At 35.2% G+C, this 20,472-nt stretch overlaps 1 protein-coding gene across 5 annotated transcripts; it reads right to left on the minus strand.

The window, feature by feature from the left end:
- Nucleotides 1–5,104: 5,104 nt before the first annotated feature.
- Nucleotides 5,105–20,098, minus strand: LOC18589064 (Metal-dependent phosphohydrolase). 5 transcript variants are annotated; one of them, XR_016028383.1, is made up of 9 exons: nt 19,745–20,097; nt 19,496–19,620; nt 19,363–19,400; nt 19,133–19,243; nt 18,943–19,022; nt 13,043–13,079; nt 12,107–12,148; nt 11,008–11,154; nt 5,105–5,351 (listed from the first exon to the last, which is right to left on the minus strand). XR_016028383.1 is itself a non-coding variant. In XM_007013881.3 (8 exons), the coding sequence occupies exons 1-8, from the start codon at nt 20,051–20,053 to the stop codon at nt 11,087–11,089; spliced, it is 810 nt and encodes a 269-aa protein (XP_007013943.3). In that variant the 5' UTR covers nt 20,054–20,096; the 3' UTR covers nt 10,910–11,086. The 5 variants fall into 5 exon arrangements, 2 of the variants coding, with proteins under 2 accessions (XP_007013943.3, XP_007013944.3); XR_016028381.1 differs by lacking the exon at nt 5,105–5,351 and adding an exon at nt 7,321–7,614; XR_016028382.1 differs by lacking the exon at nt 5,105–5,351 and adding an exon at nt 7,321–7,625.
- Nucleotides 20,099–20,472: the final 374 nt, after the last annotated feature.

The following is a 20,472-nucleotide window of genomic DNA, read 5'->3' on the forward strand; positions in this document are numbered from 1 at the left end:
TTTGAATTATTTCGGATTTACAGTATTAATTTTGAAATCAAATCCAATTGGATTAAAAGTTTACACTATCATTTGAATCAGATTAAATTTTCTCAATTATCATTAAGCTATTTCAAATAATATTTATAATTTTGGTTTCTGATATAATTAAATCATACGAAAGAACAAGTGAATAAATAGCCATTTACAAATTTAAAATAATTTTATGCAATAAACTAACAATTTGGTTTTGAGAAAAATTATTAATAATTTTTTAGTTTATTGATATTTTTTATTTTCATTTTTATTATACTAGTTATTATTAATGGTTTAACATGATTATAGATAGGACTTACGACTTATAAAATCAACCATAATTTCAAAAGTTTGAAAGAATATTAATTAATTTCTCAATTATTAAAATTTTATTGAAAAATGAAAAATAAAAATTATTTAAAATTTTAAATATAAATAATATTTAATTTTTTTCAATGAACAAGTAAAAGCTCAAAACATATAATAACTTAAAAAATCTAAAAAGATAAGTTAAGTTATTGGGAGATATGGATCTATTACATATAAGGAAGTAATATGAGACATTGATTTTAATATATATATATATATATATATATATTACTTCTTTAACAAAATAAATTTTATAATATAAGATTTCTCTTTTTATAACATGCATAAATTTCAAATCTAATTTTAGAGCACTAAGCTCTGAGCTATGGATGTTGCTCGGATGACTTTGGAGCAGGCAAGCACAACGGTGACAAATTCCATTATCCTCTTTGATGATCAGACAACGATAATGTCATGAAACAATATCTTATAGTAGGCTAAGACTTATATGGTCAGGTTGCGAATAGCATAAAAAAAATTGATCACTTGTTCATCTTGATGATGGAGGTGAAGCCTTGGTTGTGAAGCACAGTTTAATTGCACTAATGTTTGAAAAGATTGAGCAGTCTTTCTACTAGTGTTTCAGCCATCTCTAGTCTGCTAAGGTCTGAATGGTGCTATTCCAAATAGTGGAGGCAACCCTTTCACATGGGCTAACTCAAATATGTTTCAGAGGCTTGACCTGTTATCATATAAACATGCATGGGCGGAATATTTTGACACCACTCGGGTTCAGCATCTTTCGAGGGATGGCTCTGACCATTGCCCATTACTTATTTCATGTTCAAATTTTGGTTATGAGAGGACCATGTTCTTTCCGTTTTCAACATGCTTGGATCAAACATCATGGCTTTTTGGAATTTGTTGAAAGTAGTTGGAAGGTGCCTATACGTGATTCGGGTATGGCAGCTTTTTGGGGGAAACAACAACGCCTCAAATAGGGTCTAAAATGGTGGAATAAATAAGTTTTTAGGGACACATTTCAGCATGTTCGAGCAGCAGAAAAAAAGGCGTTGGAAGCTGAAATTCCATACCAAGGTGATCAATCAGCGCAAATAAGGAGAATATGCATTTAGCATTTACCGAGCTTAATCATATCCTTAGTATTGAGGAGGATTATTAGCAACAAAAAACCAGTGTTAAATGGGTTGTTAAAGGTGAAAGAAATACAAAATTCTTTCGTATAATGGTACAGAAAAAAAGAGTGAAGAACCATATTTTTAGAATTAATGATGATTAAGGAAATATGATCGAGGACCCGACCATTATTCAAAATTGAGCAGTGAATTTTTTCTCTAATCTACTTAAGGCTAAAGAATGTGATTTATCTTATTTTGATGCATCATTAATTCCTTCTCTTGTTGTCGATGATGATAATGCTCTCCTATGTGCAAACTCAAGTTTGTAGGAAATTCGAGATGCTGTTTTTGACATGGATAAAAACAGTATTGCGGGTCTAGATGGGTTTTCATCCGTATTTTATCAGCAATGTTGAAATATAATTTCGGAGGATTTGATGGAATTTCTTTCATGGGGGCACTTTACCAAAGGGGGTAATTTCTACAGCTCTTGTTTTATTGCCAAAAAATTCTAATCCGGCATATTGGAGTGATTTTCGTCTAATAAGCCTATGTATTATATTGAACAAGATAGTCACCAAGCTTCTGGCAAATAGACTCGCAAAAATATTGACTAGATTAATCTCAAAAAATCAAAGTGGGTTTGTGGGTGGCAAACTTATTAGCGGCAATATCCTTCTTACTCAAAAACCAATCCACAGAATTGATCAGCAAGCTAAAATAGGTAATATTGCCTTGAAGCTTGACATGATGAAGGCTTATGACCGATTAAATTGGAATTTCTTATTCACCATGATGCTGCATTTTGGCTTTAATGAGCAATGGATTAGATTGATTCAGAGATGTATATCTAACTGCTGGTTGTCTTTATTGATTAACAGTAAATCAATGGGATATTTTAAATCTGAGAGAAGATTAAGGCAAGGTGATTCGATATCTCCATCTCTTTTTATCTTAGCAGCAGAGCACTAGTCTAGAGGGTTGAATGAGCTTTAAGGAAAATATAATTCTCTACATAATTTAGCAAGACGCTTTATGGTGGTAAGTCATCTTTTTTTTGCTCACGAAATAATTATTTTCATTAATAGAAATCGTTCATCCTTGGAAAAAATTCATAATTTTTTGAAGGAGTATGAGTTGATATCTGGACAAAAAATAAATCAGTAGAAAAGCCGTTTTATCACTGGCAATAAAATGACTAACACTAGAGTACAAATTTTTCACTCTGTAACGGGATTTATTCACAAAAAGTTACCAATAACTTATTTGGGAGCACCACTATAAAAGGGACCCAAAAAATCTTTTCTCTTTGACTTCTTATATCTAAAATCAAAAACAAAATTTCAGGTTGGGAAAACACAATCCTCTCTCTAGAGGGCAAATGTAAGGAGTGTGCTTTCTTCCATGACTTTATATCTATTACAAGTGCTAAAGCCTCCACTTTATGTTGATGAGAAAATTGAAAGAATATTTAACAGCTTTCTATAAGGGATACTGTATCTTCCAAATATATACATTGGGCAACTTGGAATAAAATCTGCTTTCCTAGTAATGAAAGCCACTTAAACATTGAAAGCTTAATGGATCTCTTCAAAGCTTTTAACCTCAAGTTTTGGTGACGATTTAGGACATCAAATAGTCTACGGGCAAGATTCATGAGATCCAAATATTGTAGGGGTCAAATTACAACACAAGTCCAAGCAAAAATCCATGACTCTCCAACTTGGAAGTGATTGTTGAATGGCTGTCAAATAGCTGAAGAGGACATCAGATGGAAGATTGGTAAAAGTGTATTTTTTTTTTTTGGCATGACTGTTGGATAGGTGAACAACTCTTGGTAAGATCTTTTCCCTCTCACTCTCACTTTATGGTCAAAGTTAACCATTTTTATGAGAATAGTGCATGGGATTTGCACAAGTTAAAAACAGTCCTACCAGAGTTTATGATAAAGATGTAGTCAACATTCCTATTGAAAACTCAGAGGATGATACCCCATATGGGCTCCCTACATCAAACAACATCTTCACTACCAAAAGCGCTTGGGAGATGGTGCGGCAAAAACAAACTGTAAGTAGTGTTTTTGATTTATTATGGCACAAAAGCATCACGCTAAAGATATCTCTCTTTTTTTAGAGAGCTATTCACGATTGGATACCAATTGATATACAATTAAAGTCCAAGGGATTTCAAATGGCTTCTAAGTGCCAATGTTGTGATTTAGAGGAAACTTTGATACATGTACTTTAGCAATGTGTAACAACTCAACAAGTTTGAGATTTTTTTGCTAAATTTTTCCAAATTACAGTTATCTGGCCTAATAACATTCTGCAAATTGTGTGGGCATGGTACTATTCTAGAGATTACATAAAGAAAGGACATATTAAAGTGTTACTGCCTATTTTTATTTGTTGGTTCTTGTCGGTTGAAAGAAATGAAGCTAAGCATAGAACTTGAGAATATATCCGGAATATGTCATATAAAGAATTATGAACCTCGTGACGCAACTCCATACATGGAACCAAATAGAAAAATGGAAATGGAAAGCTGATTTGGAAATTGCAAAAGTATGGAAGTTTAACTTCCCAAATCGGGATCTGCCACCTCCACAAATTATTAGATGGCTCAAACCTTGCTTTGATGAAATTAAATTAAATGTAGATGGGAGCTCTACGGATCATGTCCAAAAGGCCACAAGGGGAAGACTTGTGTGCGATCATACAAATATGTTTTTGTTTGGTTTTTTAGAAAATTTTGGTCCAAACAATTCTGTGAAAGCTAAATTTCTTGCATTGGAAATAAGACTTCTTCTATGTCGTGGTCTTAATTTTTCAAAAATAAAAGCTGAAATGAATGCCAAGGTAGTTGCAAACATAACTATGGAAAGGAATTTGGGATCGCATGACATTAGGTATGTTTTAGCTTCTATTATGGAAAAGATTGCAATAGTTCTCCTACAAGATCACACACATTCATTGTGAAAGTAACCAAGCTGTAGATTTTCTATCAAATCAAGGGCATTTGCACCAGGGTCTCAAAGTCTTCCACAATGTCAAAGGTGACTTAAGGGGAATATTGAAACTTGATAGAAGTAATTACCATATGTTAGATTTAAAAATGTGTAAGGGATACCCCTTATTTATTCTATTACTTTTTATTGTAAACAAGCAATACTTTTAATTCCATCTTTTTGTAGATTCTATGCAAAGGAAATAATACTTCCTCTGAGAGTTCTTTCTAATCTCAATTATGTACTTATGGAGGTAAGGTATAAGTCCCCTTTCCCAGTGTACTTTGTTATTTCATTTTTAATAAAACCTTAAACAAGAAGCTAACCCTGAGAGCTTTTCCAACATAAAAAAAAAAAAAAAAAAAACTTGGCTAAGTTATGCTAGAAGCCTTCTTTATACATTCTAACTTGGATTAATTTAGACACTTTCTAAAAGCTTCCTCTTTTTCTTAGAATTTGAAGTCCTGGTTCATGTTTGATTATTTGATGGGGTTAAAAGTTCTTCCATGGTTATTAATTAAAATAATGAATTCTTGCTTCATTGTAAAGCTTACAAGTAGCATCATATTCAAGTGACTTGTGCCAACTATTTCTTCAATGAGAAAGCAACTCAAGATTTTAACAAGTGAGTTAATTAAAGGAGTTTGAGATTCACCTTCATTTAAAGATAAAAAAGGTTACAATCTAAAATCATGAAATCCATATATTATATTGTAGATGTCCAATTTCGGCTAACTATTAGTTTTGAAATATTGTGTTATAGAAAAAATTACAACAAGGGTGTTCCAGTGCAAAAGCACCTAAGGTCATTCCAAGTGCGGACGCATCCATGGGCGTTCCAAGCATGAAAGCGCCCAAGAGCATTTCAAGCACGAAAGTACCTAGAAACAAGCATGAAACAACTATTTATATGTGAAAGTGAAAGTAACTCAGAACGAGTGATAGGGTTTATGAGTTATCTCCACATTTGGGATGTTCTAAAGAGCTTGACTTTGTGGTTTAGTACATGTGCTCTACCTTTTTTTCTTTAAAAGTATACGTGACACACTATCAAGTGTCACTACTCCATTACCTAAAACTTACATCCACTACCCAACTACATAGTCATTCTCTTAAATCCCATAATTTTAACTAATCTTCCATGGCAAACATGTTCTTCCATGATTGAACATATTCTCCCAACTACAACTAAGAAAATGTTCCTGTTTAGTATAAATTTAAGAGTCTTAGAGGTTGGGAAAAAGGAGAAATTATAAGAAACTCAGTAGAGATTATCCTCAAAGCTCTTTCAATACTCGTCCAAACATTCATCCTACTCAATCCTTTCCATCCGATGTAACCTATTGCTTTTCTCCACCTTTTTTTTATTTCTCACCACTTAGCACCAAAGCACTTACAATTCAAAGATTGCTCAAATCTTCCTTTCTGCTACCTTTACTGCATTCCGCTTCACTCATTGCAACACATCCTCTATCCCTACCGAAAGAACCCTTTATATTTTGGCGACTTTACTAGGAAGAAGTGATTGCAGTAAATGAAAAAAAAAATTTACCAAAAAATTTTTTATCATAAGATATGGAGAGTTATCCCGACAACCAAGAAACAATCGTTCTCACTTATGTCTAAGAGCTCGTGAAAATGCTTCAAGCTTCCTAAAAAAGATGCAAGTGCTGGAGAAAAACAACAAGCAAATGATGGAGACCATCACCTAGTTTGTGTCTTCAACTGCCACCACCTCTCAACATCCACCTATGCCAATAGAAAAAGCCGCTAATGTGATCAATAACAACAGAAATGGAGAAAGCACGACTAACATACTCCTCAATACCATTAATCCCTCTATTGTAGAAAATCTCGTTACGGTAACTCTTTCCATTAGCGCTAAGAGTTTTGTTACAAATGAAAAGCTAGAAAAAATGCTCGATTAGAAGAACAAAAGTCCCAATTTCTCAGAGTTTGACCTGAAACTACTCTATCCTACTAAGATAGCTGCTAAGTAGTACCCCAAGGATTACACCAGCCAAAAATTCAAATCATTCAATGGCAAAACCAGTGATGCTCGAGAACATCTCATGAAGTTTGTAGAAACCTTTGAAGTCGCAATCTTGGACAACAATTTAAAGCTGAAGGAGTTTTCTAAGTCCCTCATTGAGAAAGCCTACACTTGGTACGTTAATCTCATTCCCGGCTTAGTTGACTCTTGGAACCAGATGTGTAGGATGTTTGCAGAAAAGTTCTTTTCTACCTAAAATAAGGTGACCTTCATTAACTTAGGGAGAAAACATCAGAAATCAAGAGAAGATCTTATGGAGTACATCTAGCAGTTCAGGGAACGCATACTGGATATACAAGATTCTCATGATGAAAAAGAACTGGTCAAAGTATGCATCCAAGGTATGTTTGATAAATATAGGGTGCATTTGGAAAACCTACCTCTTCCTACTTTTGTTGTAGCTACACGACGGACCAATAATACAATCCTTAAGCAAAAATGAGCTAATCGTTTCAACAAAGAAACACCCCAACTATGAACGCAATCTAAGGAGGAGGTAGGGAAAAAAAAAGGACATCGAGAAAACCTATGGCAAAGTGAGAACTTTAAAAGTAGACAAGATGAAGAGATTACTACACCTACATTCTCAGCTCTATTTGACCGTGTGAGGGCACTTTTTCAAGAATGGATTAAAGATGAACAAATAAATTTGCCTTACATATCGAGACCACCAAAAACAGAAAAGATATCCAATCTGCGCTATTGCAATTACCATTGTGCAGTGGGCCATTTATGTGCTAAATGAATAAACATGAGTAAGATATTTCACAAGATAACACAAGCAGAAAAAGGCTTGATTGGAAAAAACAAGCTTCAAAATAATCCACTCCTTGCACATCTAAATGCACAAAGACATGTAAATGCAATTATCAGTATTCAGGAAGAGCCTACCCTTCCTTCTAATCAAGAAGAGGATACACGTGCAGCTACTATGGTTACCTCATCCATTGCTAGCTCACTCATAAAGACACCTAGCTGTAGGCACTTCTTTGATCAACTTGGCTTCTCAAAGGAATCAAGAAAGAAGATAGACACAATGTTAGTTCAAATAGTTGGTTTGCAGCATAGGGAAAACCACTTAGTGGGTCAACCTACAAGGAAACTGGCAAGCGGATATGAGAATGTCATAGAATTCACAGAAGCAGACATGTGCATGTCACATCCTTATCACAATAAGCCACTTTATGTATAAAGCAATGTCAACAAATACCCAATGCGAAGGACGTTCATTGATGATGGTTCCTAAGTAAACCTCATGCCACACTGTCTACTCTAAAGGCTATGAATATAAACCTAAAGAGTTTGCGTTGTCATATAACTATTACTTCCTTTGACAACAAAGAAATTAAAACTATAAGACAAGTCATGGTGAGTTTCAAAATAAAACCTATTCAAGACCAAACTTCCTCCCACATTATTGTTTCTGATGTGGTTTATTACCTTATCATAGAAAGTTCTTACACACTCATAATATCATTCCTTTTTCGTGCCATCAATGCATCAAAGGCTATTGGCAAGGGAAGGATATCTTCATTCCAACAACCAAGACACCATTTGAACACCATGAGGTTAGTTACACCGATGCTTCTTTCTTTGAAGAACCAACAAAAGAAAGTGAAATTGCCATAACTAGGCCCATAAGTGTTCCACTCTCACGATGGGAAGAATACTCCAAGAAAGAAGAGGAAATCATATCAAAGAAGAATAAGCAAAGAGGAAAAAGAAGACGTTCCAAAACAAAAAGGGAAAATCCCACTAGGATAAGCTCCTATGCCCGGTGAAGATGATAAAATTTTACTGGTTATGACGGGATGCAAGTTCTGAAAAAGTATCATCTCCTAACCTCATATCACATGAACCACTTGATATACCATCGTCTTGTCTTCAAATGGAAGAACTAGAAAAACCTGCAACATCACTTGTAATGGAATAGCTTCAAGAACCGAAGCCACAAGGCAACAAGTTGGTAGAGCTCAACTTAGCTGAGGAAGGAAAGACTCCCAAACCACTATTTATGAGTAAGAGCCATTTAGAAAAAAAAAGAATAACAATGGTTCAGCTACTAAAGGAATTCCAAGATGTGTTCACATGGACATATGAGCAAATGCTCGAATTGGATGAGAAATTTGTCACTCATGAGTTGCACATATCTTTTGGAACCAAGCTAGTAAAACAACATGCACTGGTATTTCGCCATGAAATAACAAACTAGATAAAGAAAGAAATAAACAAACTCCTTAAAGTTGGATTCATCAAGCCAATCTATCATCCAACTATGCTAGCAAATGTGGTTCCTATAAAGAAGAAAAACGGAGCAATTCGAGTGTACATGGATTTCAAAGATTTAAATAAAACTTGTGCCAAGGATGATTTTCCTCTTTCGAACATTGATACTCTCGTGCATGCTACAGCTGGTCATGAGATGTTCTCATTCATGGATGGGTTCAATAGATATAACCAGATAAAGATGGCACCTAGTGATGTAGAGAATATAGCTTTCAAAAACCTATTTGGCAACTTTTACTATACAATTATGCCATTCAAGTTGAAGAATACGAGTGCAACTTATTAACGTGCCATGACAGTAATTTTTCATGACATGATGCACGATTGCTTGGAAGATTACGTAGATGACATAGTAATGAAGTCCAAGAAAACCCTAAATCATCTTGGAAACTTGAGAAAGGTGTTCAAGCGATGTCAAAAATGCAAGTTATGCATGAATCCCTTGAAGTGTGCCTTTGGAGTAACAGTTTGTAAGTTATTGGGTTTCGTGGTTCATTCGAAAGGCATAGACGTGAACCTTATGAAAATAAAAGTTATTCAGTCAATGTCACCTCTATCAAACCAGAAGGAACTTAAAAGCTTATTAGGGATAGTTTCTTACATCCGAAGGTTCATTTTAGTCTTAAGAAAGATCATTATGCCCTTCCAAGCTTTTCTTAAAAAAAGGGCCTCTTTTTCACGAGTGAGCATCAACAGCAAGCATATGAGAAAATCATAGATATTCTTGCTTCTCCCAAGACAATGACTATGCCAATCCAAGGGAAACCAATGATGTTGTACCTCACTTCAACTCTACACTCAATTAGCGCTCTACTTATTCAAAAAGTAGAGGGGCAAGAACGACTTGTGTATTACTTAAGTAGATGTTTACATGAGAGTGAATTAAACTACCCACCAATGGAGAAATATTGTCTTGCACTGGTGTACACAACTCAAAAACTTAGTCATTACTTCTTGGCTCACAAACTTAAAAGTGGTAACCAAATCATATCCCATCAAATTCTTGATCTCTCAACTAACCTTATCTAAGAGGATAGCAAAGTGGCTATTTTTACTTGAAGAGTTTGACATTTCAGTTGTGCAACCTAAGGTGATCAAGTCTCAAGCTCTCAAATTTGTATTCTATTATAGATAAAATTACATCAAGGGCGTTTTAGTGCAAAGGCACTCGAGGTCGTTCTAAGCGCCAAAGCGCCCAAAAGCATTCCAAGCACGAAAGCACCTAGAAACAAGTATGGAACAACTATTTATACAAAAAAGTGAGGGTAACTCTGAACGAATAACAGAGTTTATAAATTATCTTCACATTTGGGATATTTTACAAAATTTGACTTAGTGGCTCAAATATGGATATAGTTAAGAGAACTTCCTCTTACCCTTTCATTGAAGTACATGTGCTCTATCTCTTTTTCTTTATTCTTTAAGAATATACATGACAAACTATCAAGTATCACTACTTCATTACTCAAAACTTACGCCCACTACCCAACTACACAATTATTCTCTTAATATCCCATAAGCCATTCTTGTAATTGCTCTTCCATGACAAACATTCTTTTAATACCCAACTATTGCTAAAAAAGTACTCCTTTTCAGTATAAATATGATAACCTTGAAAATTGAAAAAAAAGAAAAATTATTAAAAACCCAACAAAGATTATCCTCAAAGCTCTCTCAATACTCGTCCAAACATTCATCTTACTCAATCCTTTCCATCCGTCATAATCTGTCACTTTTCTCCGCCTTTTCTTATTCCTCACCACCTACCACCAAAGCACTTACGCTTCAAAGACTGCTCCAGTCTTCTTTTCTACCACCTCTAATGCATTCTGTTTCACTTATTGCAACACATCCTCTCTCCTTACCAGAAGAACCCTCTCCCTCTACATATACTCTTAAAACTCTCCCATGATAAGGAAATTAACTGAGTTATGTTTTAACCAGGGTTTTATATATATAAAAGAAAAACAAAAAAAACAAAAAGGAAAGAAGATCAAATTAGAGTGTTCAAAGAAATTTCATATAAATCAATCTTTGAGTGAAAGGGTAAAAAGAAACGAGGAAAAGAGAAACTAAAAATAAAAAAAAATAATAACGAGATGCCAAACCACAGCTATGATTATTGTACAAAAAAAAAAAATTAGTTCGTCATGTGTTCGAGGCATTAGAAATTGAACAATGTGCTCTTTGGAACTAACCATGCCACAAATCAGCTGAAGGAAAACATACAGCCAGCAGAAGGCCCAAAAATATTTGACCAAGCTTTACAAGTGTAAGTTATTGTTGCTTTCTTCTTGATGCTATTTCTGAGGCCAAAGCTTTGCCTACATCCGTCTGAAACTTCCCTGCAGATGTGTTCATTTCCATCATTATCAACTGCACTCAAAGTTGTTCATGAATAATGCAAAAAAGCTCAATGTATATTTTTCTTCTAAGTCGGTTATTCGTTTACTAAAACCAATGATTTAGCATGTTTTGGTTTAATAATAACAGTACTAGTTTATTGCATCATTTTAATCTATTAGGTTGCCTAAGGTAACAAACTCAGTTTTCAAGGTTGAAAGATCACAAAGAAAGAAGAGAATGGAAATTAAAATTTTGTTTCAATACAAAGTGGTTTCCCCAACAGAGGAAGCGCAATTAGCAGAACCTGAACCATTCTTTCTCCTTTTACATAGTGTACATACATACACACTCTTCCAACTGATACAGATAAGATCATTATTCTGAATCTCATATCACCTCCAAAGGGTACAAACTCACTCCCATTTGCGCATACCACTCTTCCAACTGTGATGTGATTCCACAGAGTCATAAGTTAAAGAGCATCATAATTCCTGACCTCTCCTATTCTGCACCATGATTGTTCACTTATGAGCTTACGTTTCTTTCTAAAGTTTTGTAAATGCTACTATGACATTGTCATTAGAACCACTATGTATTATAAAGGTCTATTCTATATGCTCTCAGCTTCCTTCCACATTTTTCTTTCACCATTTAACAAACTAAAACTTTGAAGGTGAATCATATTATGGCATGTCAAACAAGATTTAATGGATGTTAATGGCAAACCTAGCTACCCTAAAGTTTGGTCCAGATTGAACCAATTTTGAGACTTAGAAGGTCAAACTCACCTATTAAAAGTCGGAGCACTGAATTAAACATCCAAGACAAATTGAAGGCCAATATTAAGTACTGAATTGGTCTCTTAGCATTTTTAACGTGTTAAAATTTATCAAAATCAATAATAGTAAACAAACAACACATTGAAGATAAGGGAAGGCTTGAATTACACACCAGCAGTTGACCGGAAAAACTCATCCAAATCCACCCCTTGTTCTGCATAAATCCAGAATGAAACTTCAGTTTCCATGTAACATTATTACAGTGACAGGCGACTACAGAGATTGGTTAGTGTTAAAATGAAAAGAAAAGAAAAAGGGGAAAATTTTGAAACAGAAATAATTTAGAAAGAGAATAAGATATTGACTAATTTTCTGAACTCATCAGACACATTCCACACCATTCGAAATGAATGCACCAAATAAGCAAAACAAATCAGCTATTTGCACCCAAGAGCTAGTGTAACAATGCTGTTGCACACATCGGGCTTAGTTGAAATTTAAGCATGAACACAACAAACTAAAACAAAACAAGATAGTTGAAAACTGAAAACTTAAAATCTGTTTAAATGCTCATCTCTATTAAAAAAATTTTAGCACTTTGAAACTTGTTTTTCAAACATAAATGACCACAAAAGCCTAAGATGCAGAGGCCAACAAAAACATAAATAATATACAGCCTTCTCAGCAGCAGATGTAGTGATATTTATGTCAACTCAGCAGTGTATAAGACTGAACATTTGAGAGCGTTCATTTCTACTGATTGCATAAATATCACCATGAAAAACTGATTCATCTCATCTTAGTAAATAAATCAGCAATGATTATCTAATTTTCAGATTTCAAAATCACATTAAAGCTACCCTTCCCCTATACTGCCTGTAGCTCCGTTAGTTTTCCACACTCCCTTTTTTCTTTACTTTTTCCCCAATTTTAAGCTTATTGTTAATAAGTTGTAGCACATTCTTGAGATATCATTCAAAATAATTTATGTTACTGTGCACCAACCACATGATGTGATTTAACATTATGATCAGATCTTCAAAATTGATGTTTATACACAAATGAAATTCAAAATGATGAAGAAATAGGCAAGAACAAGAACCCTTACCATTTTCATATTCTAAGGCTTGAAGTATCATCTCCACCTGAATGTAACACGAAAACCCAACGTCAGATTATACAGAATTTATCAGCTTTAGAAAATTCACTTTACAGACCTGAAAAATATGATATATAGATTAACTGATGTAGCCGAAAGGTTTAGGGCAATTAGAACTCAACAATTAGGGCTAGAATAGGGTTGATTGTGTTGGAACAGTAAAAAGATAATTGGGTTTTCAAAGAAACCTCTTGAATAAATATTCAAAATAACAAAAGATGATAATCTTCTACCTAAAATACTTATTTATAATAGTTAAGATAAATCCTAATCAAATAGTAATTCTAATCCTAAATAAAGACTTAAAGTACTAAAATTCTAATAAAGATAGAAAAAAGAATTTCAAACTAAATAAATAAAATAAAATCCTAAACTAACTAAAATACTAAATAAATTTTCATATGCGCCTGCATCAGTCCCCTCGGGTCAGAAAAGACTCGACTCCGACGAGTAGGCCTTGACATACTCCTCATAGATGTCGGGATCCACTCTTTTCAATTCTTCTTCTGCAATCCAAGTGCTTTCATTAGCAGGTTTACCAAGCCATTTCACTAAAAATCGTCTATACGGGTTCCCTCGTCTAGATCGAACCTCTTTTACATCTAGCACATCCTCAATAACTTCAACCTTAGCAATTGGAAGGTGCTGAATTTGAGCGTCTATGGTAGATGCAGTTCCATCACATCCATCAAATGGATACAAGTCCAAAATATTGAAAATAGGACTGATTTGTAACTCAGGTGGTAACTCAATTAAATAGGCATTTGAACTGATTTTCTTTAGCACCTTACAAGGTCCAAACTTTCTAGACTTGAGTTTGTGATAAGTACCCTTAGGAAATTTTTCTTGCCTCAAGTGCACAAGTACTTGATCACCTTCCTCAAATTCCTGCTTGCGACGATGTTGATTTGCTGTAAAAGAATATTCTGCATTGCTGGCCTTTAAAGCAGCCTTTACCTCTTCATGAATTTTCCGAATATGGTCAGCAAATAACTCTCCTTCATTACTCACTCTAGCTTCTTGTGGTAGGGGTACTAAATCTAGCACATGTTGAGGTTTTAACCCATATGCAGCCTCAAATGGTGTCTTCTTTATGCTTCGATTGACAGAATTGTTGTAAGCAAATTCAGCTTGGGGTATGACTAAATCCCAAGTCTTTGGGTTATTTTGAATAAGACATCTTAACATATTACCCAAACTTCGATTCACAACTTCTGTTTGACCATCTGTTTGCGGATGGCAAGTACTAGAATACTTCAACTCTGTCCCAAATTTCCTCCACAAAGTTCTCCAAAAATGTCCCATAAACTTCACATCTCTATCAGAAACAATGGAAGTTGGAATTCCATGTAATCTTACAATCTCACGAAAGAATAATTCAGCAATATGAGTTGCATCAGAAGTCCTAAAACACGGAATAAAATGTGCCATTTTTGAAAACCGATCCACCACCACAAAGATAGAATCAAATCCTTTTGCTGTCTTTGGAAGTCCCAAAACAAAATCCATACTCAAATGAATCCAAGGTGCATCTGGCTCAGGTAAAGGAACATATAAACCAGTGTTTTGAGCACTGCCTTTACCAAATAAACAAGCTGGACATCTTTTCACCAACCTCTCCACATCTCGGCGCATTTTTGGCCAATAATAACGATCAGCCACCATTGCCAAAGTCTTGTCTCTCCCAAAATGTCCTCCTAAACCATTCCCATGAAGTTCTCTAATGATTTGCTCCCTTAAAGATCCTTCTGGAATGCACAACTGGTTACCTTTGAATAAATAATCTTCGTGCAACCTATAAGGTAAATTTTCAGCTTGTAATGAACCCTGCAAATCAGCTATTATCTTGCTGAAATATGAATCAGAACTATACTGATTTTTAAGTTCTTCAAATCCTGTGACTTGAGTGCTCATAACTGATAACATTTTACATCGCCTACTCAAAGCATCAGCCACAGTATTGGACTGCCCAGATTTATATTTTAAAGAGAAATTAAATTCATTGAGAAAAGAACTCCACTTAGCATGGTAATTACTAAGCTTTTTCTGCGAATGCAAATACCTTAAAGCTTGATGGTCAGAATAAACAGCAAACTCACGATAAGCCAAGTAGTGCTGCCAATGACGAATGGCCCTTACCAAAGCATAAAACTCTAAGTCATAAGTTGAATAACGTCGTCTAGAGTCTGTCAACTTTTCACTAAAAAACTCTATGGGCCTTCCATCTTGACTAAGAACTGCTCCAATTCCTACATGTGAAGCATCACACTCAACAACAAATAACTTCTCAAAATCTGGTAGTGCGAGAACTGGGGCTTCAGTCATCAAAGCTTTCACTCTTTCAAAGGCTTTTTGTGCAGAATGTGACCATTCAAATCCATCTTTCTTCAAAGATTCAGTTATAGGACTCATAATAGAACTAAAATTTCGAATGAATCTCCTATAAAAAGATGCCAAACCATGAAAACTCCTTACTTCTTTGATAGATGTAGGTGCTGGCCACTCTGAAATTGCACGAATCTTCTCTGGATCTGGTTTCAAACCCTCTGCAGACACAATGAAACCAAGAAATACCACTTCTGGTTGCATAAAACTGCACTTTTTCAAGTTTATATAAAGCTGCTCCTTTTGAAGAACTTCTAAAACTTGTCGTAAATGTTTTAAGTGCTTTTCCTTAGTGTGGCTATAGATCAAAATATCATCAAAGTAAACCACCACAAATGAATTCAAGAAGGGCTTGAGTACCTCTGCCATGACTCTCATGAATGTGCTTGGTGCATTTGAAAGGCCAAATGGCATCACCAACCATTCAAATAATCCATCCGGGGTTTTGAAAGCTGTTTTCCATTCATCTCCATCCCTCATTCTAATTTGATGGTATCCGCTCTTCAAATCGATCTTTGAAAACACTCTTGAACCAACTAATTGATCAAGCATCTCATCTAATCGAGGAATGGGAAAACGATACTTGATTGTAATTTTATTTATGGCACGGCTGTCCACACACATCCTCCATGAACCATCTTTCTTAGGAGCTAACAAAGCTGGGCAAGCACAAGGACTTTTACTTTCACGCACTAGACCTTTCTCCAACAACTCCTCAACCTGTCTTTGTACCTCAGCTCGCTGCATAGGTGGCATTCTATATGCTGGCAGATTTGGTAATGCTGCTCCTGGTACCAAATCAATTGCATGTTGGATGCTTCGTAAAGGTGGTAGACTTTTCGGCAAATCCTCATTGAACAATTCTCCAAACTCCTTCAATAACTGCTGAATTTCTGTTGGATATTGAGGAGATTTACTCATCTGATCACTTTTTAAATGCTTAGTTACCAAAGCATACATAATACCCATCTCACTACCTTCAGCTTCAAAATTTTCAGCAGATAAATACCCAGTGATCTTGCTGATTTTGTTGTTTGCTGATTTCTTAGTCTCTTCTCTAAGAGGATATAAAGTGTACCTCTTGTTATTCTTGTAGAAAGAATAGGTATTTGGCTTCGTCTTATGAATCATATCGTGATCATACAACCAAGGTCTACCCACAAGAATATGACCAACATCCATTGGCACAACATCACATAAGGCCTCATCATCCAAGTTATTTCCCATAGTAAATTTCACCAAACATTGAGTAGTTACTGGTACTTCGTGTCCCTTCTTTAGCCACCCAATCTTGTAAGGATAAGGATGTTTGTTTGTAGGAAGCTTTAATTTGTTCACTGCCTCTTTTGAAATAACATTTTCCATGCTTCCTCCATCAATGACAAGATCACACACTTTACCTTTACAAACAACTCGTGTGCGAAAAATACTTCGCCTCTTCCAATCTTCTGCTTCCTCATTTACTGTTGTTGTCATTACTCTTCGTACCACTAATGACTCACCTTGTGCAGGATAAACATCGATTTCCTCTACCTCCTCCTCATACTCATCATAAACAGGCTCTAACTCTTCCCCTAATTCTGCTAAGTTCACCCTTCGTTGTGGGCAAGCAAAAGAAGTGTGCCCCTTTTCCCCACAAGTAAAACATCGAATATGGGAATTGCTGCCTCCTTTATTTGTAGAAGAACCAGAACTGTTTTGTCCTCCATAAGGCATTATACTCTTGCCTTTATCATTCTTTTCAACATTGGTTGCACCTCTATTAGTTTTATTGATTGTGGCAGCCCCTTGATAATTTTGTTGGGATGTTGGATAACCTCGTCTTGCTTCAGAATTATTTTGCCAATGGGTGCCATATAAAGGCTTTCTAGCACCATAGCGTAAAACCCGTTTTTCTGCTGATAGAGCATATTGACGAGCATCTTCAATGTTGTATAAACGAACTACTCCCATCTCGTCTCTAATAGAATGATTTAAACCAGCAAGATAACGAGAAGTAATTTGTTCGTTACTCTCAGCTAACCCAACCCGAATTGATAAGTTATTGAATTCCGATGTATACTCCTCAACGGTCATGTTATTTTGCTTCAAACAATGAAACTTTTCATATAATTCCATAGTATAATCAGCAGGTAAAAATTGCTTTCGTAATTTGCTTTTCATGTGCTCCCAAGTGCTGATTTTAAGCTTACCTTGTCGTGCACGTTGCTCTTCAACTCTCTTCCACCATTGAAGTGCAGTACCCTTTAATTTCAACTTTACAAATAACACTTTCCGATTTTCTGCCATGGGTTTCCATTCAAAGTAATTTTCCAAACTAGCTTCCCAATCCAAATATTCTTCCGCATGAAATTTTCCATGAAAATCAGTTACTTCGATCCTGATTCCTCCACTGTTTAAATCAAGAGCATGTAATAACCGGCCTTCCAATCCAACTCTTGCTGCTTGATTTGCGGGTCCATCTTCATGAAAAGGGTTCTCGTTCTCAAATTCGTCATCATCCTCGAGATCGTGAATCTCAAGGGGGTTGTGGTCACCTTCCGGATTCTCCATTCGGGCTTCCACTGGTTCCTGACGCTGCAAGGCTTGCACAGCCCGGGTCAAGTCATCAATCATTCTCCGCATCTCTGCCAACTCAGCTTGTTGGGGCTGATTGCCTCTACCTCGACCTCTAGCTCGACCAACCATAATTTCCTAACTCAAATCCTTATAGGATAGTAAGATCGTTTGCTCTGATACCACTTGATGTAGCCGAAAGGTTTAGGGCAATTAGAACTCAACAATTAGGGCTAGAATAGGGTTGATTGTGTTGGAACAGTAAAAAGATAATTGGGTTTTCAAAGAAACCTCTTGAATAAATATTCAAAATAACAAAAGATGATAATCTTCTACCTAAAATACTTATTTATAATAGTTAAGATAAATCCTAATCAAATAGTAATTCTAATCCTAAATAAAGACTTAAAGTACTAAAATTCTAATAAAGATAGAAAAAAGAATTTCAAACTAAATAAATAAAATAAAATCCTAAACTAACTAAAATACTAAATAAATTTTCATATGCGCCTGCATCATTAACAGTGATAAAGTACCAACATTAGTTCAAATGAGATTAGCTTGCATAAGTTCAGGACATTGATTGAAATGGAGGAGAACTAAACTGAATTTCAGGGACGAATTGGTGAATTAATTTAATTCACCGCATCTACTAACATGAGATAAACACATCAAAATAAATGGGCAGACTATCAAATGACAACAGAAAAACTTACAACCATACCTTGGAATCAAATCCATTGTATTGCTTGTTGTATCATACAAGTAACTAAACATACTATTAAGTCATTGATTTTCTATACTAGGCAAAATATAAGTGCAACAAGAATACTAGAAAGCCCATTTACACTTGATATGTTTGAATGAAAAAAATCATGAAAAAATAGAAATAAACATATGTTACATACCTTGTCAAAATCTTTGACAATTTTGGCTTCTGAGGAAGAATTTTCTTCATACTCCATCCATAATTCCTCTATTTCTTTCGCTGCAATCAATTAAGCAGATAACTTATGTGGAATTATACATCATTTTGAGATTAAGTCATTTTTTTTTCTTCAAAAACAATAGGGTGAAAAGGTAGAACAATTAGTTAACCTCTTGACCCTCCACCAAGTAATTTGCACAAATGATCCAAGGCTTCCCGCTCTCTTCGACTCTTCTCAGCCTTAGAAATACCATCTGCTGGGGTAATATCGCCAACAATGGCTGTTCAAACAGATAAATAAATAATTTATTATGACCATTAATTGTCCTAGGTTCAAATCACATAAAATCAAATTGAATTTATTCAAATTTTTAGGCTAAAGAGACAATTTTTTTCTAACCTTCGGCGATATCATGAACAATTGCCATTTTAACACACCTAAAAATAAAAATTAAAACAAAAAGTGATAAACATCTTAACCAATGCAACAACTAAAATTTGTTCATGAAAAAATAGGGAAAAAAAGCACTAACTTGTCCCTATCAATTCCGGGGATATCAGAAGCAATTAAAGCCATTAATCCCATACGGTACATATGATCAGCGATTGATTCTGGATTCTGTACATCTCTCCGCACCCAACCTGCTCTCTTCGTCGTCTATCATCATCATTTATTAAAAACAAAATAATTCGCCATTTTTCTTTATTCGGAATAAAACGATACCAAACTTTTTAAAAGAAAAAAGAAATTGTTGTCTTTTTTGAAATAATCAAATATTTACCTTGAGGCGGTGGCAGAGACTGAGAAAATCGATAGCAGAGGAAGCAGAGGAAGGAGTGGCAGCCGCAGCCGCAGCCACAGCCGGAGCCCCGTCACTGGAAGAGGAGGGGGCTGGAGGATTGATATTGCTACCATTGGTGACGGAAGAGGAAGATGACGAAGCCATTCGGTGAAGTGTAGAGGCAGACGGTGAGTGAGAGGTGCGGGTGAGCAATGATTTGAAGCTGAGTCGAGTTGAGGAAGTGAAAGAGGGGACTAGGAATGCTAGTGAGGAGGCTCTACAGGGAAACACGCGGCTCCCACTCCCCATTTTTTCTTTTTCGACTTTCTTAATATCTTTAGTCCTTTTTTAGCTCTTTAATTAATTATTCTTTTGCGGTTGCCCAATATCAAATTTCAAGGGGAAAAAGAAATTTGGCATGTTCCACAATGTAGATTCAAAGTTGGATCTGACCATCCACGTCATGGTCGACTGGTAATGGACGGTCCCGATTCCTTTTTCTTGGATTGGGGACTTCACAGATTCTGATGTGAAATATTTTCATTTTCTTTTACTTTTTAGTGAACTAGATATAAATCTTTTATTATTTTTATATATTTTAAAATTAAAATTAAATAAGTATTGATAGAAGGATCGTGAATTGTTAAAGTAAGACAACCTAAATACGTGTACCTGAAACCTACGTTAGGACAAAGTGATGAAGAAGGAATTTATTACTCTTGCTAATT

The sequence above is a fragment of the Theobroma cacao genome, chromosome 9, assembly GCF_053813885.1.
Source record: "Theobroma cacao isolate CCN51 chromosome 9, ASM5381388v1, whole genome shotgun sequence".
Taxonomy (NCBI): domain Eukaryota; kingdom Viridiplantae; phylum Streptophyta; class Magnoliopsida; order Malvales; family Malvaceae; genus Theobroma; species Theobroma cacao.

Bases quoted from the DNA above. Each gene is read 5' to 3' on its own strand.
- LOC18589064 (XM_007013881.3), bottom strand. From the start codon at position 20,053: ATGGGGAGTGGGAGCCGCGTGTTTCCCTGTAGAGCCTCCTCACTAGCA. The intron at 19,244-19,362 runs GTTAGAAAAAAA...CTGTTTGAACAG, and splicing joins TGTTCATGATATCGCCGAAG to CCATTGTTGGCGATATTACC. The intron at 12,149-13,042 runs GTAAGGGTTCTT...GGATTTATGCAG, and splicing joins AGCCTTAGAATATGAAAATG to AACAAGGGGTGGATTTGGAT.